This window comes from Petaurus breviceps, unplaced genomic scaffold (genome assembly GCF_028583685.1).
Source record: "Petaurus breviceps papuanus isolate PSGF00001 unplaced genomic scaffold, PetGlider_PUasm1.0 101, whole genome shotgun sequence".
NCBI lineage: Eukaryota > Metazoa > Chordata > Mammalia > Diprotodontia > Petauridae > Petaurus > Petaurus breviceps.
The window spans coordinates 4655389-4673917 of record NW_027185575.1 but is presented as its reverse complement, the minus strand read 5'-3'; the positions used below and the strand labels follow the sequence as shown (position 1 = coordinate 4673917).

Genomic DNA, 18529 nt, shown 5'->3' with positions numbered 1-18529 from the left:
CCAGCCTGACCTTTTAGAAAGTGCTCTAAGTGTTTGGAATGTGGCTTGGGGTATTTGCCAAAGACAGAGCCATTAAGAATCTTGATTTGCCTTTTCGGATTTTTCTTCCTCTTTTTCAGTTTGCTTCTAAGAGACTTCTTCACCCATTCACATTTTTAAGTGCTATTAGGGAAATATCCCTTTTGGAACAATATCTCACCAGCCTACTGTAGGACATTCAAGTCTACCATTAATGACTAAGGGATATTTTTTTAATTTATATATTTTTGTAATTACAAAAACAATGTTAACATTTGACTTTTAAAAGTTTAAGTTCCAAATTCTCTCCTTCCCTCCCCTTTGAGAGTCCAAGCAATTTAATAAAGATTATAAATAGGCAGTCATGTAAAATATATTTCCTTGTTAACCATGTTGCAAAAAATGAAGACCAAAAAAACCCTGTAGCAGCAAGCACCCCCAAGCGTACTCAGGGTTTGCTGCTAACACAGGTTCTTAGATCTGCTTTGTTAAAGGAAAGCAACTCAAAATGGGTTAACAAGCTTATTTTAATCAGTCAGACCATATATCGTTTACCTTGTTCAGGGGAAAAAGGTCAGCACCCCGAACTTCAAAGTACACAGACAAAATTATCGAGACAGAAACAGATCTAGTAGACAGATTTCAAACTGTCCAACCATTACATCCATACCCAGTCAACATCTGGGTTTTTCAAAGCCGGGGGGGCCCTGGACAACGGCTTCCCAGAATACAGATCAAATCACAGAACACTTCTCAAAGTGAGCCCCCAAAACAAAGCCTCACATCAGGGCTTATATAGCCTTCTCCTGGCTCAGAGAATGTAACAACCTTTTGGACCCACTGGCCAATCAGAAAGTATCTACTGACAAACAAGCCTCCCACCCCAGGCTCCTGGTGCACTTTAGCCTAGGGGCAGGGAAGATCTTCCAAATTTGCATTCCCATTACAAACCCCAACAAGAAAAATAAAGTTTAAAAAAGTATGCTTCAATATGCATTCAGGCTCTATCAGTTCTTTCTCTATAGATAGATAGCACATTTTTCATCATATGTCCTTCAGAATTGTCCTGAATCATTGTATTGCTGAGTCATGCATAGCTAATTATGCTAGCTAAGTCATTCACAGTTGATCATCATACAATATAATGGCCTTTGCTGTGTACAATGTTTTCCTGGTTCTGCTCATTTCACTTTGCATCACTTCATGTAAGTCTTCCCAGGTTTTTCTGAGAGCATCCTCCTCATCATTTCTTATAGCACAATAGTATTCCATTGAAATCACAAAACACAACTTTTTCAGCCATTCCCCAACTGATGGGCATTTTGAGGGATATTTTCTTTCTTTTTTTTTAAGCAATTGGGGTTAAGTAACTTGCTCCAGGTTACACGTCCAGTTATTTCTGGGTGTGGTGCTGAGTGTCTGAGCCCGGGATTCAATCTCCAGGTCATCCCGACACTGGAGCCGGTGCTCTTACTTGCTGAGCCACCTGGCCGCCCCTATGAGGGATATTTTCTAACAGTTTCTGTAATATAGTAATCATGGGTTTATAGATGTAGAGATGGAAAGATCCATGGAGTTCATGTAGTCTGACCCTGTCATTCTATAGTTGAGAAAACTGAGGGGCCAGAAAAGTTGTGTTTTATCCTACTTCACACCAATAGTGAACTAGAGAGACAGAATTTGCACTCAGAACCCATCAGGAGTCCTTTCACTGTCTCATATTGCCTCCCATCTAGTTCTCTGATTTAGTCAGTTATTGAGAGCTTGGTCCAAAAAATTAAAAAAAAAAAAAACCAGAGGCACACCTATATACACTTATAGCCAGACTTCTAAACCTCCCCATTGACCCAAAAGGAAGCAGTATTCCATCTCCCCTCTTCTACATACTAGCCCCTTGGGCTATAAATAGAAGTTCATAGACAGGGATAAGCACCTTAAGGGCAGAACTTGTTTTGTTTTAGCCCTTGTATTTGTAGCCCTAACTCGGTGCTTTGCATATAGAAGGGACTAAATAAAAATGTCTGTTGAATTATTGCAAAAGTTCACCATTTTCCCTTTCACTTTTCCCTTTCAAATGAAATAATATAATGAAAATTCTTTGAAGGCAGGGCATGTTTCTTTTTTCTTTTTATTCCTACACACCCAGCACAGTGCCTGGTACATATTAAGCTCTTAGTAAATATTCATACAATGGAATGGAATGAAACACAGTTGAATTCAGTGGCTTTCTTTTTCTCCTTTGGAGGTATCCTTGGTGCTTCCTGAACTAAATTTCTTGAGGGAAAATTGAAAAATTGGGAATATGTAACGTAGCTCAGATAGTATCAAAAATAAGCCATTGCATCAGCAAAGTGCTTCTGAAATGTTAGGATTGGGATAAATAAAGAAACACTCATATCTTGGTAACCCCCTGTTTATAAAAACTTGAGTGGCTCCCTATTCCCTTTAGGATGAAACCAACCTCCTTCTCTGATATTGATCGACCGATTTATGTTGCACATGATACCCTAGAAAGGCTGGCTTAGGAACTCTGAGGATGTTATATACAGGCTGAGTGAGGGAGGAGTTGTGGATGACACAAAGGTTGAAAACCTGGGTGATTGGGTATAAGATAGTACCCTCCATAGGAACAGGGAAGTTTAGAATTTGGTTGGTCTGGCAGGAGGTGAAAATAAATTCTCTTTGGGATGTATTATGTTTGAGTCATTTACAAGACATCCTATGCAAAATGTCTAATAAATGGCTAGTTACATGGGAGGAACTGGAGTTCAGGAGAGCAGCTAAGGTTAGTAGAGTTTTTGGCAAAGGGTAGAAGTGGACAAATAGCTGAACTTGGAGTGGGGAAGACTTGAGTAGGTCAGATTCTCATTAGCTGTGTGACCGTGGGAAAGTCACTTAACCTCTGTAAGATTCAATTTTGCTATATGTAAAATGGGGGTAATCCAAGCTCTTATCTCACAGGGTTGGTGTGAGGATCAAATGAGATTGTATGTATACAACCCTTTGCCAATCTTAAAGTGCTGTGTAAATGTGGGTTATTATTAGTAGAATTGTAGGGTTAATAGAAAACATAGTCTCTCTCTGGGCCTCAGTTTACCCATCATTAAAATTCGTTTAAACTATATGATCTCCAAGTTTTTTCTAGCTGTAATATTTTATGATTCCATAAAAAGTCTGGATTGCTCCATTCCCAAAATTTTCAAGATCACCACTTTTTTAACCTTTAAACATGATTAGTAGACTTTAATATAGAGTATTCTGGCTTGCACCTCTATGCTTTACCTGAGTCTGGGGTGTGGCATGGTGGGGGATGGAGATGGGGGTGGGATTTCCTCCTAGAGAAAGGAAAATCAAGACTAAGGTGAAACTAAACATTGAAAAGGCCATGAGGAGACTTTACAGAGCCAGCAACCATATACAGACATAATAAGGTTCATCAGAGACCCCAGCATGCATCAGTGCAGACAGAAACAACAAAAAAGTGAATTAACCCCTGGGAGCAGCAGAATGCTTTGCAACCTCCCCAGACATCAGGACTCCTTTCTAAAATGCTAAAATTCACAGCTGAGCTTGTCCAGAAATGTCTCCCTGCCCCAGTCAGAGTGGAAGTGAATATTTTCATTTCAAGTTCGGAATCCAAGTTCAGTCACCTTCAAAGATAAGAGGTTCTCAGACAGTCCCTCACAAAATACAGCATAAAAATAGAGCTTTGTTACAATGGGGCTACCTAAAAGCATTCCTTCTGGGACCCATGAAAGCTCCACAGTTGGCAGAATAGGTCACTAATTGCAGGGCAGTGATACTTATGGGGGGGATGAAACTAACTCATATTTTGGGGAGAGGGAATATGGGAAAGTAGAGAGAGAATCTATCATGAGGTTAGAAAGCCCCAGGTTCAAGTTCTACCTATGACAGATAACTAGCCATGTGACTCTGACTCAGTTTCCTCATCTGTAACATAATAATAATATATTATATATAATATATTAAATTTTATATATATTATATATATATGAATTAATATATTAAAATAATAAAACATAATAATAATAGCACCTATTTCACAGGATTGTTGTAAGAGTCAAAGGAAGTAATATATGTAAAGCACTTTGAGAATGTAAAAATGTTATGTAGATTTTAGTTACTACTCCACCCCTCTGAGTCAAGTCTCTTAGACTAAGATTTACAGAAAGCTGTTGATCTGTATTTGTAGGGGAAAATTACCCAGAGAATACCTCCCCACTCCAAGGAATGTTAGCACCCTGAGACAAAGCCTTAGTTGCTCAACCTTTGTTAAAAGCTCTGGGTTTCCATCTGCTTCAGTGAGATCCTAGACCCCATTGAAGCCCCACAGTGTAGCCTTGACCCAGATGCAATAAAAACAGTTTCAAGTTAACCATTACCTGTGTGTGGGAAATCTGTAGAAAAGTCCCTCTCCTTCCTTAATGTGATAACAGAGATTCACTGTCACTTTGTCACCCTAGGCCCAAACACTTCTCAGATAACATCTCCAGGCAGTGGCTTTTAAGAGGCAGATTTACTGTATCTTAAATGATGATTAAAAAAAAAAAACCCTCAGCCGTGGGGGATTTTTTCAGAATCAAGCTCTTGGCACAAGGGCTGCTTATCAAAGAGCTGCATTTCTTTTCTCCTGGAGCCAAGAAGGAGGCTTGGATGGTCTGTAATCCCTTTGCTCTTCCTCCTCCAAAAGTCAGATGCCTTGATCTCTATCTTCCTTGGACCATTGAAAAGAAGCAGCGCTACAGAGACAGTCTGTCATTGTGGTTTTCCCTTTTTCTGGTCATCACACCATCTAATCTCTGTCCCGGGAGTTCTCATGGATGGGCTTCTGTTACAAAAATAGTCCCTGACTCTTCTATCTCACAATCTTCATCAACCCCAGAGATCTCTGAATGCCTCTCTGCCTTGTCTGAGGTCCCTAGTTATAAAAGCATCCAGATCTACATGGAGCCAGCCAGGGCTGGTTATATAGAAAGGCTTTTCAGCACTTTTGCTGGATAGGATGAGGCCTGCCTGGCATTCTGGAATTGCTGTAGTCTGACCTTCATGCTGGTGAAATACAGAATTAGAATCTTAATAGAATCATTTCAGAGGCATGAGTTGCATTAGCTATGTGAAGTTTCCTTAAGAGCCTGCCCACCCCGCTACCCTCCACCACTTCTCCAACTGCTGCTGGGTAATTCTCAATTCCTTGGCCTTCATTTCCTCTTCAGGTAGCTATTATTCCCTTCCTGGGATTGCTGGCTCTCCTAGCTTTCTTTCATGTAGCCTTCTAGACTCTGCAATGAACGTTTTCTAAAAGCTTGTTGAAGTGAAGGAGAAGTAGCCTGTGGTGGAGACAAAAATAAGTGGTAGCAAGACTAGTTGGGGGTGTTGTCCTTGTGAAATGTCTGTTTCCAACATTGGGCTTTGTCCTGAAAGGCAGGCAGGGCTTGGTGGAGGGAAAGCACAGGACTGGGGGAGTCAGATGGCCAGGGTGCAAATCCCAGTGCCAGGGCTTTCTAGTTGGAATGTTGCATGATTTCATTATTATTCTATGACCTAAGTCCTGGCTTACTCTACTCCTAAACATTCCAAGCTTATCCTATTTTTTTTAGCCTTTAAACATGGATGGTAGACTTTGCTATATGGGGCTCTGGCACCCACCTCTCTACTCTGCCTGAGGTTGGAGTGTAGCATGGGATTTCTTCCTAGAGAATTAAGATCCAGGTGAAACTAAACATTGGAAAGGCTCTGAGGAGACTTTCTAGAGCCAGCAATTATGTACAAACTAAGTATGAGGCTCATAAGAGACCCCAGCACACATCAGTGCAGACAGGGGAAAAAAAGTTTGAATTGATCCCTGGGAGTAGTACCCATGTGAAAGTCAATGGATTGTAGCATTCGCAGTCTGCAGCTAGAAGCACCCTCTGAAGCCATCATCTGGTATAGAGATTCTTAACCTTTTTTTTTTTTTTGCTTCATGGACCCTTTTGGCATTGAGGTGAAGCTAATGGACCCTTTCTCAGACTAATGTTGAATGTATAAAATAAATACATATAATACATAACAAAGGGGACTAAATATATTGAAATACAGTTATAAGATATTGAAAAAAACAAATTTATAGATGCCAGATTAAGAATCCCTGATATAGTGTTTTTTTAAGCCAGATAACGAAGCAGAGGCTCAGAAAGGATGAATAAAATTGTTCAAGGATAATGAGATCATAGACCTAGAACTGGAAGGGACCTCAGAGGCAATCTAGTCCAATGCTCTCATTTTACAAATGGAGAAACTGAGGCCTAGAAGGTCAAATCACTTGCCCAAGGTCAGAGAGAAAATGTCTAAGGTAGTGGGTGGCACCTGAGCCATACTATATAAGAATATGGGGATCCTTAGAGGTGGAGGTGAGAAAGCAGTGGATTCCAAAGAAGAGAGAACACCTACACACAGACACCAAGGAAGGAGGTGGAATTATGTGCATCATGTGCTTCAGGAAAATTCACTTGGTTTGTTTGTTAGCTGAGATCTAACAGAGTGTGTAAAGGGGCATGATCTGAAATAAGTTTAGGAAAAGAAGTGGGCATCTTTAATCTGGGATTGCCAGGGTAACAATTTTGTATTTTTTCATCGAGGCAATAGTGAACTACTGAGGAATTTTGAGTAAAGGAGTAAAATGGATACTCCTTTATTTTAGATTATTTTTTTCATTTGAATATAGATTGTAGAAGGGAGATACTTGAACAGGGAGACTAGTTAGGAAGTTATTTCAATAGTCTAGATAAAAGGTGACAACCTGTCATAGGGTAGTAAAAAGTGAGAGAATGTGAAGGTGGTGATTAGTGATTGATGCACAATGTTTTATGGGTGGAATTGACAAGACTCAGCAACTATTTGGATGTGGGGGAAGGAGGGGAATAAGGAGAATCATGAAACCTCCTTAGGATATGAAAAATTCATGTGCCCATCCTCAAGCTTCATGAATATGAATTTTTACTGTTTTTCCCTGTGTTTACCCTAATGCAAATCCTAGCTCTCAGCAAGACAATCTAACTTGAGGATATGGAGAGCTTGGGCCATGATCTCCTTATGAAGAGGCTAAAGGTACTTTGTTGATTTTACAGTTAAATCGCTCATTTGTATTTCACAAGAGATGATCTTAACACAAACACACACAGAGATCGTAATGTCACTTATGGGAACCCCAGATTATCCCCTGATGATTCATCATGACTCTCCTTTTATCTTTTCCTCCAGTGCGGATGGTCAATCCAATGAAGTCATGCAGATCGATATAGAAATTGAAGAGCTGAGTGACCTACCAGCCACGCAGCTAGTCACGTGGCAGGTTGAATACCCTGGAGAGACTACCTCGGACCTGGGGGTGTCTAAAATCTATGTGAGCCAGAAGGATTTGATTGGAGTCATCCCACTAGCCATGGTAAGGATTTATCTACAGAGAGGGAGCCAGATTCTTGGAAACATGGGGTTCTCGACATTGATTTCCCTGTGTGTCTTTTGGATACCCAAGGTAGAATATAAGCCCTTTGAGAGTGGGGATGATTCATCTGTATTGTTGGGGAAAGACCCCAGCCTCCATGAGCCAAGGCTCATGGCTCTCCTCTGTTTTAAAATTATTGTTCCATCATTACTATACCCATGGTTCCCAAGCTGCCAATCTGTGCTTAAAATTGCTGGTGATTTATAAAAAAATGTGTTTAAGTCATCAAAGGAAAGAAAGGCAGCTAGACTGCTTGGTTTGTTTCTTTTTTTCTCTAGGGAGAGTGTGCGTGGAGTCGGGAGTATATTTTCTATTCCTGAAAGGAATTTTTCTCCCAGTGGTTGGTTAGAGTACAAGATGGATAGTTGATATAGTTGGACCAGACTGAGCTCTATCCCTCAGGGGGAGGGCAGAGGAGACTCAAGTAGACTGTAATATCCAGAACAGGGATTCTTAACTGAGAGCCACAGACTTTTTAAAAATTCATTCTATTTTATTATAATTGTTTTCCTTTGGAATTCTATGTATTTTGTTTTGTGTATTTAAAAATACTTTGAGAAGGGGGCCATGGGCTTCCCTAGACTATGGATTCTATGGCCCACTAAAAAATCTAAGAATCTATCATCTAGAAATCAAATGAATAATATCTGTGAAGCACTTAGCAAAATGCCTGGTACATAGTAGGTACTTTATAAATGTCTGTCCCCTTCCCTAGATGGACTGATATGTCTATAAGCATACCTATGTGTGTGCATACACATACACACACACACACACACACACAAATAATTAAAGCAATCCATGCAGTGCTACCATATCTAATCTGCTTGTGAGGAGTTCATTCAAAAATTCCTGGGTCAGCTTACTCAAAACTGGTATGTTTGTGAAAGAGTCCAATCCTGTAAGACCCAACCTCCCTCAGACCACATTGATCAGTCTATTGTTCTGGGTAAGCTTGAATTTCTGGGTTATGGCTGCCTGTACAGCTTGCTTTTGTGAACACAACACCAAGATCCAAGGGTGATGGTAAGATGAAAACTTCTATCACTTAGCTGTATTGTAATGGTGTCAAAGTTAAATGGAAATGAGGATCCCTTCAGGCTACATATTGACTTAGCTTTAAGATGTAACATTATCTATTTTTGGGTTTTTTTTAAATTTATTTTAGTAAATATTCTCCAATTACATTTGAATCCAGTTTGGACAGCCCTCAGGAGTGTTGTGGCATTATGTGTTTCACACTTCTGGTACAGTGGAAAGGGATCTGGACCTCAAGTCAGAAACTTGTTACTCTGTAGCCATTCAGTCACAGCTGACTCTACATGACTTCTGGCCCATACCATGACAGTACCATCCAGAGGGTTTTCTTGGTAAAGATACTGGAGTGGTTTTCCATTTCTTTCTCCAGTGGATGGAGGCAGAGGTTAAGTGACTTGCCCAGGGTCACACCACCCATAAGTGTCTAAGGTTGGACTTGAACTCAGGTTTTCCTGACTCCAGGACCAGTGCTCTATCCACTGAGCCATTTTGCTGCCCCGTGAGTCAGAAAGACTAGGGTTCAAATTCTACCTCTGATGCTTACTAGTTATCTGATTTATCTGACAAATCAGTTCACTTTTTCTTATCTCAATTTCTTCATCTCTAAATGAGAGGTTGGGCTCAGCAGCCCATCAGGTCCCTGCCAGCACTAAATCTATTCCTTTGGCAATGGAGTATAAAGTGCTGGAGATTAGAGATTATTGCTTTTCTGATTCTGTATCCCAACACTGAACATAGGGCCTGGTACATAGTAGGTGCCTAATAGCTCCTTATAGAATGGTTGATTGTGAGTGGTTAGCAGTGGTTTCTATTATGTCAACAAACTAAGTAGATTGGAGGTGGTTATTACCATCTATGTATTTCTTGAAATCTACAGTTGGAATAACACAGAGCCCACCTGTAGAACTTTCATTCACTTTCTCCAAATTCTCTTTCATCTTAAGTCTACATTAATTGGCAGCCCCTAGCACATTATTTGTTTAGACAGGCCTCTAACTTCCATGTTGTAGAGAATACCCCTTAAGGAAACTCTTACCCATGGAGACCAGTAACTTAGTAGAGCTGGAGAATTTCTCAAGGACATTGAGGGGTTGAGAGGTTTAGCTAGGGTCACACAGCTACCAGGTGTCAGAAGTCCTACATGGACCCAGTCCTTTCTGACTCCAGGGGTCACCCTCTAGTCAGTACACCACAGCTTCTGTGTGTGTTGATTGAATGACTGATTGATTAGCAGACTCAAAGATACCCCATGTTAACAGACTCACAGATACCCCACAAAGCTTTCCTTCTCTGTCTCTCTCCCCATATCTCTCCAGAGCCCCATGCAGAGAGAAGAAAACAACAGGAAAACAAATAAGCCATGTGAATTTCCCCAAAGAAGATGATAGGGCACACTACATTTTCGCCTACATACAGTATCTTATACTGTTCCTTGTCACAAAATTACCTTATTGTCAGAAATGAATCATGAGTTGACCTATCTGGTGACTGGCTGCTATCTCCTCCCAGACCATCTATTAGAAAATATTGGCATGTGCTCTTATGAAGTGTTGAAAGAAAACCCAAAATCAATCTTCCAATAAAAAAAGGACCATGGACAGTTGCCTAGTGACAGCAAGTTAGTTATTATGCCATTCATTACAGGAGGTAAGGGTGTTATCGTAAGCTTTGAAACAGCAGCAAAGGGATGAGGGCTGGCTGCTGTTAACTAGCTCACTTTTAAAGCCACCACATTTTCCCCTGGTGCATCCTTCCCTCTACCTGGGACTAGACTGTTTCTCCTTTCAGGCTATTACTGTTTCCATTACAGGGGAAGACAAGGCCATTTATCTTGAATAGGTAATTATTTGAATTTGCTCTTCTTCAGCCCCTTTGTTCTGATGAGTTTTAGCACTGTTCCCTGGCAGTCTCTCTCTGTTCTGGCTGGGGAGAGGAGGGGGTCACATCCCCACTCTCTTCTTTGCCTGGAAGTGTTCCTCCCATCTGCAGAATCTCAAAATCTCAGAGTGAGGATGGGACCTCAGAGGCCCTTCAGTCCAACTGATGCCTGAATAAGAATCGTTCCTACAAGCCCACACCCTCCAGCAAACAATTACCCAGTCATCGCCCAAAACCCCCTGGTGAGGGCAGACCCACTACCTCCCGAGGCAGCTCAATTCCACTTTTACATAGCTCTAATTACTAGGAAGTTTTTTCCTGCCTTTAAGTGGAAATCTGCCCCTGTGCAACTCCTACTAATTATTCCTAGTTCTGCCCTAGGGAAATCAAGCAGAGCAAGTCTAATCCTAATCCACTGCAATCCTAGGATATATTAAGTACTTACTGTATACTATATGCTGGAAGCATACATGTCTTCCAAAGCTAAGTCATCTTTATCAAGCCATAGCTCTCTCTGACTTGACTGGAAACATGGTTTTCATGAGGAAAAAATGCTGAATATGGAGGTGGAAGAAACACTACTTCAAATTCCATCTCTGACTCTTTCTAGTTTTATAACTTTGGGCAAGTCATTTTAGGGGGAAAAATACTGGATTTGGAATCAGAAGAGAGAAGTTAGATTTGCAGTTCCATGCACAATCATCTTTTTTTTTCTATTCTAATACATTATGGAAAATGGTCGTTTTATTTCTTAAGTTCTGAATAAAATAAATAAAATTTTTAAAAATAAATATCTTAATATGAAAAAATAAATAAATGAGACCTACTCTGTGCCAGGCACTGTTCAAAATACTTTACAAATTTTATCTCATTTGATTCTCACAACAACCCTGTGAGGTAAGTGCTGTTTTTATTCTTCTTTTATAGTTGAGGAAATTGAGACAAATAGAAGTTAAATGACTTGTCCAGGGTCACACAGCTGGGAATGTCTGAGGCAGGATTTGAACTCAGGTTTTCCTGTCTCCAAATCCAGTGATCTATGTATATGCCACTTAGGTGTCTAGGTAACACCCAGGAGTTGTGTTTAAATCTCTCCTCTGTTACTTACTACCTATGTGACCTTGGGTAAATCATTTAACCTCTGTTTCCTCATCTATGATATAAAATAAAGCAATTGAATTAGATGACCCCCAAAGATGCCACCTAACTTTATATCTATAAACCTACAAGTCTCTTTGAGCTTTAGTTCCTTACCTATGAAGTGAGGATATTGATATGTATAGAACTCACTTCACAGAAAGGCTGCAAGGTGCAAATGAGAAAATTTATGACAACTGCTTTATTTTAAAAAAACAAAACAAAAAATCTTCAGTCTTATATCAATAGTAGTTATCATTTTCAGATAAAAGTCAAGGTTTTTAAAATTATTTTCTAATTATTTCATGGGTATAAATCCTTTTTGTCAATAAAATTGTAAGTCATAATGAAGTTAATATTCCCTCTTTTGTGTTCAGTTATTGGTAACACACTTTGGAGGAAGCTAGATGGCACAGTGGATAGAGCACTGGGCTTGAAATCAGAAAGACTTGACTTCATGTGTTCAAATCTGACCTCAGACCCTGGGCAAGTCATTAACTCTGTTTGCTTCAGTTTCTCATGTAAAATAAGCTGGAAAGGCAAATGACAAATCACTCCAGTATATTTACCAAGCAAATCCCAAAACTGGTCACAAAGACTCAAATACAAATGACTCAACAACAAGCTACAGCAACAAACCACATTTTGAGATAGAGAATGACAAACTAGAGAATGACCAGAAGAGGATAGCCAAGTTTATCATGCCATCTTGTTGCTTGTCCTTTGTACTTTTTTTTTTTTTGCTTTTTGGAAGCAACTGGGGTTAAGGGACTTGCCCATGGTCACACAGCTAGTCTTTGTGTTAAGAGTCTGAGGCTGGATTTGAATTCAGGTCCTCCTGACTTCAGATCCAGTGCTCTATTCACTGTGCCACCTAGCCGCCCTTGTCCTTTGTTCTTGAAGAGGACGATGACATCAAGGAGGTGATGCCATGACTTGCAAGTGAGTTAGATTTAAGTGAGGGAGGGCTGTGCAAAGTCACCAGCTTTACTTTCTCCTCTGGAGCCATCTGGGTCTAGTGGCCAGATATAGATCAAGATGACTGGAGAGGCCCCTCCCCCCATGCCCTCTTAGGATGGGTTGAAGGAACTGAGAATGTTTATCCTGGAGAAGAGAAGACTAGAGGTAGTAGGGACATGATCACAATCTTCAAGGCTTCTCATGTGGAAGAGGGATGAGAATTGTCCTGCTTGACTCAAAGGGAAAAGCTAGGAACAAGTTACAGAGACACAAATGATTTAGATTTTGATGCCAAGAAAAGCTTTCCAACAATTACAGCTACGTCCAAGTAGAATGAGCGACTTTTATAGGCTGTGAGTTCCCCCTTGCTATAAGTATTCAAGAAGAAATTAGATGGCCATTGGGGTGGGATATTATAGAAGGTTTTCTTTCTTTTTATTTATTTTTTTTGCTTTTTGGAGGGGAAAAGGCAGGGCAATTGGGGTTGTGACTTGCCCAAGGTCACACAGTTAGTAAGTGTTAAGTGTCTTAGGTCGCATTTGAACTCAGGTCCTCCTGACTTCAAGGTTGGTACTCTATTCACTGCACCACCTAGCCGCCCCTATAGAAGGGTTTCTTGTTGAAGTCTAGGTGGACCTTTGACCATATGGCCTTGGAGATTCCCTTCAGGGCTGAGATCCTGGGATTTTGGAGGACAAAGAAAACTGAGTGATATCCTCTTCCAACTTAGGTAATGCCTAACTGAGAACAAGAAATTGTGTAGCTACCCAATTAATGAGTATTCACATGACTTGAAATGGAATAAGGTAATTCCAGAGGGGACATTAGAAAATGAACTGACAATATCATGTGCATAACAATTACCCCAATTCTAATTTCAAGATTTTCTCATCCTCATTGAAACTATACCCCTTGGGAAATACAGAATTACAGAGCTGAAAGGTGGTCTCAGATGTGATCTAGTCCAACAATCCATAATCATATTATTAATTATTATATATCACATATTATATTAGTAATTATATGGCAATAAATATGATGTTATAGTGTCATTATTAATATTTAATATAATAATATTATTAATAATAGCTAGCATTCATTTAGTCCTTTCCATACATTATTTCATTTGATCCTCACAACATCTCTACAAAGTAGGTTCTATAATTACTCCCATTTTATAGATGAGAAATTGAATCAGAAAGAAATTAACTTGATCAGGGACACATAGAAAGTAAGCATTTGAGAGAGGATTTAAGCATAGGTCTTCCTGACTCATAGGCCAAGGCTCCATCCATTTCACCATTTCTCTACCTATAAAACAGGCCAAATAAGAAATCATCTTTCTCCTTGAAGATCTCTATTTAGCAGGAACCCACTACCTACCATTTCACTGTTATGAAATTATTCCTTTATAGAAGCTGTTCCTTATTTTCTACCTGAGCCAACTGGTGGCACAGTAGAAGAAACATTGGGCCTGGAGTCAGGAAGACCTAAGTTCAAATCTAGCTTTAGACACTTCTTAGCTGAGTGACCCTTGGAGAGTCACTTAAGTTTTGTTTGCCTCAATTTCCTCAACTGTAAAATAGAGATAATAATAGAACCAACCATACAGGATTGTTGTAAGGAATAAATAAAATGGCATACATGAAATATTGTCCAAATCTCTCTATGAATGTCAGTTATTATTTGGACTTCCCTGTGTTTTCATTGACATAAGGAGCTATTAGTGAGGTAACTCTTACTACTGTCAGTCAGTCAAAAAGCATATATATTAAGTATGCATTTTGTACCAGGCACTGTGCTAAGTATTAGGGATGCAAAAAGAGGCAAAAGACAGTCCCTGACCTCAAGGAGCTCACAATGTAATGGATGAGACAATAAGCAAACAGATGTGTAGATGCCATATATACAGACTAAGTAGGAAATTATTTTAAAAAGGGAAGGAACTCGAATTAAGAAAGTTTAGGGAATCTTCCTATAGAAGGTGAAATTTTGGTTGAGATTTAAAGGAAGCCAGGGAATCCAGTGGGCAGAGACGAGGAGGGAAAACATTCCAGGCATAGGGGACAACCACAAAAAATATCAAGAGCTGAGAGATGTATTGTTCATGGAGGGGAGAGGAAAACACTAGATTTTATTGAGTGTGTTTGAGGAGGGGGTATTTATGTGTGACATGTTTGGAACTATTATTCAAGAAAATTACTTCAGTGACTGAATGGAGGATGAACTGAAGTTGTAGAGAGACTGGTGGCAGTAAGATATACCAAAAGGCTATTGCAATCGTCTGAGCATTAAGTAATGAAAGCCTGCACCAGAGTGGTAGTAGTGTCAGAAGAGAAAAGGAAGGCAAATTTGAGAGATGTTGCAAAGGTAAAATCAACACAACTTGGTAAAAGATTGGATGTGATGGATGAAAGGTAGTGAGGAATCAAGGATGACACCAAGGGAGTCTGGACAACTGGAAGGATGGTGGTACCCTAGACAATAAGGCTAGTTTCCTTCCTTCCTTCCTTCCTTCCTTCCTTCCTTCCTTCCTTCCTTCCTTTCTTCCTTCCTTCCTTCCTTCCTCCCTTCCCTTCCTTCCTCCCTTCCCTTCCTCTTTCTTTCTTCCTCTCTTTCTTTCTTTCTTTCTTTCTTTCTTTCTTTCTTTCTTTCTTTCTTTCTTTCTTTCTTTCTTTCTTTCTTTCTTTCTTTCTTTCTTTCTTTCTTTCTTTCTTTCTTTCTTTCTTTCTTTCTTTCTTTCTTTCCCCCTTCTCTCTAATAGATTGGATCACAATAGTTCTCTGCCCAAGCTCCACTTAGTGGCTATATTTTGGACCCTCCTGGTTTGGAGTGAAAGTCAATGATAACTGTTTCAACCTTGAAGACCCTGAGGGTCTTCCCCTCCCAGCTTGATTTTTTTCCTTTTTTCTAATAAAAGGGGCCATTCCTTGACTCACTTCTTGAAGAGGTCTATTCACTGAATGAGTATTACCTCACACTAAGTGATCACCTAAAAAGGACTTAGTCTAAAAGGGCCAGGGTCTCCCATTGTGTCCTGAGTCATCTCCATGTATCCTGATGAATATCTGGTCACTGGATCAAGATGGCTCTGGAGGAGAAAGTGAAGCTGGTGACCTTGTACATCCCTCCCTCATTCAAATTCAAGTTAACTGCAAATCATGTCATCATTTCTCTGATGCCATCATCCTCTTTTGAAAATGAAGGACAGGGGAACCTAGGTGATGCAATGAATAGAGCACCAGCCTGGAGTCAAGAGGACCTGAGTTCAAATCCAGTCTCAGACACTTAACACTTAACTAGCTGTGTGACCTTGGTCAAGTCACTTAACCCCAATTGCCTTGCTTTTCCCCTCAAAAAAAGAAAAAAAAGAATGAAAGAATCTTATTTGAATGTAGCTGTGGCATGATCTTTGGGGCAGCTAGGTGGCACAGTGAATAGAGCACCAGCCCTGGAGTCAGGCGGACCTGAGTTCAAATTCAGACTCAGACACTTAACACTTACTAGCCATGTAAGCTTGGGCAAATTACTCAACCCCAATTGCCCTGCCATCCTCCCTCCAAAAAAAGTTAAAAACATAATAGCTAATTAGGATGGAGAAAAGGTTTAGGGAGAAAGATAATGAGTTCAATTTTAGCAATGCTGAGTTTAAGATATCTACTGCACATCTAGTTCAAGATATCTAAAAGGTGGTTTGAGATTGGAGCTTAGCAGAGATGTTAGGGCAGGAGAGGGAGATTTGAGATTTCAAAATCATCAGCATAGAGATTGTAATTAAATACATGGGAGCTAGTGAGATCACCAAATGAAGGTGGGCAAATAGAGGGCAAAGAAAAGAAGACTCAGGAGAGAAACCTGTGAGACACCTATGTTTAGAGGGTGCAATCTGGGAAACTTTCCATGCAAAAGAGACTGAGAAGTCTGATGCCAATGTACCAGTGGTATTGATGTCAATACCATTTATAGCCTGAGAGAGTCGCCTGGGGGAACTAAGACGTTAAGTGACTTTCCCAGGGTCACACTTTTTAGTATGTGTAAGAGGTAGAAATCCAACCTCAGGTCTTTTTGGTTCCAAGATCAGTTATCTAGCCATTTCACAAAGTTATTTCTTTAGATATAATCACGTTTTTCTTCTCATATCTACATACCAAAATCTCCCAACATTTTAATAAGAAGGAGGGGGAAGGGGAAGAAAATAAGAAAGAGATAAATGAGGAGAAAGACATGGAGAATGAAGAGGAGAAAAAAAAAGGAAAAGGAGGAGAAAAAGGAAGAAGAAAAGTTGGAGTCACTATGATAAAATTGATAAAAAGCTGGCCTCAGAACCACGAAAACCTGGACTTAAGTCCTACCTTTCACATATCCTGATACATTTAACTTTTTTTAAGTCACTTAATATCCCCTATTACCCCGTGAGCAATTTGAGGTTAAGGACTGTTTTTTCCTTTCTTTGTATCGCTAGAGTTTGCCACAGTGCCTGACAGATAGTAAGGTCTTAATAAATGCAAATTCACATGACTTGTTGGCTTGACAGTCTCTCAGTATTGCAGGCTTCCTTAAGGCTATAAGTTGCAGAGAAGATACTGATCTGCATTGATAGTTTTCTTGATAGCAAGTTCTCTATGATAGTGAAATTATAGGTACATTCATTATCACAATAATAAGAACAATCATTAATATTTACAGCACACTAAAGTATACAGACATTACAGAGTGCTTTACATATGTTATTTCGTTTGAAACACATCAGCACATAGTGTGACCTTTAAATAAAAATAAAAACCTTTTTACCCTTGACCCAGAATATTTAGAGAGAAGTTGCCCATAGACTTCTATAATTCCAATGGCCACAAGTTGGGGTTAGCACCAGGTAAAACTGTAGTTGGTCCCACATTACTTGAGGAAAAGTCCAATTTTCCCTGAAGAAAAGACTCTAGAGTAAGATGCAGTTGAACTCTTATACTCCAAGCTAATTTTCAAGAGAAGCAGTAGTTGTTTTGTTTTGTTTTGGTTTTCACCTTTATTATTCAGGGAGATTTTTTTTCTCCTCCAAGCTAAGATGCACTGAAATTCACCAGTCCTTTTCCCTAGCCAATGACAGGTTGTTGTACATTTCAGTGATTCGAACGTCCAGGTAATCTTGATTCATTAACAGTGGTTCCCCATGTAAGCCCCGTGGGTTCCAGGCAAAAAATCACCCCAGGAGAAAAGGTCTTTAAATACTGATTAAGACTCATTAATGAGCTCATTTATCCAGGGCAATAGATCATTGTCTGGATTTTCCTTCCTCTGTTTAGAGAGAGATTCACTAATGACTTTTAGTCTTCTAGATGTAGCTGCTGGTTCCCTTTGTCAAACAACAACCCTTCATTCCATGTCTTGCTGAAACAAAGAATTCTGGAAATGAATTGCAGATGTGTAAGGTTAGAGGTAGTGTAATACAGATTTTGAACTCAAAAGCTATTGCCATTATTCTGTTAGACCACTGTGGACAAGACATTTCAATTCTTTAAGTGTCTATCATAATTCCCTCTTCATAAGTTTTCCTAATTTTATAGAACAAGGAGCAATGAGTGAGTATTATGAGACACAAATTTAAGTTTAATGCAAGGGGGGATGAACTTTCTCATAATTAGAATGTTCCCAAATTAGATTGGGCTATCATAACAGTCAGAGACCTCCCCTCATTGGAAGTCTTCAAGCAGGGGCTGGTTGGCCACTTGTTGAATATATTAGAGAAAGACATGATGCCCACTCAATGTGGATTAGGCTAGATACCTCTGTTGTCCATTCAGCTCTGAGATTTGGTGATTCTGTCAATATTTATGCCACCTACTCACAGAGGGGGTTGAAAGAAAAGTGGTTTATGTATCATAACTAACTTTGAAAATGTGATAAATCCATAGTGATGTTCTTAAATTTTTCTAATGTTTAAGAAGAAGAATCTCAACTTTGGTTTCAACATTATGCAAGCCAATTGTCTTTCATGTTAGG

The 18529-nt window shown here is 39.7% G+C and overlaps 1 protein-coding gene across 1 annotated transcript in view; it reads left to right on the top strand.

The window, feature by feature from the left end:
- Positions 1-18529, top strand: part of LOC138158147 (transmembrane protein 132D-like) — a 983977-nt gene that overhangs the window by 651569 nt on the left and 313879 nt on the right. Inside the window, exon 4 of the mRNA XM_069084195.1 lies at positions 7279-7462. Within this exon, the coding sequence (XP_068940296.1) occupies positions 7279-7462 (184 nt within the window). The remainder of the gene's footprint in view (positions 1-7278; positions 7463-18529) is intronic.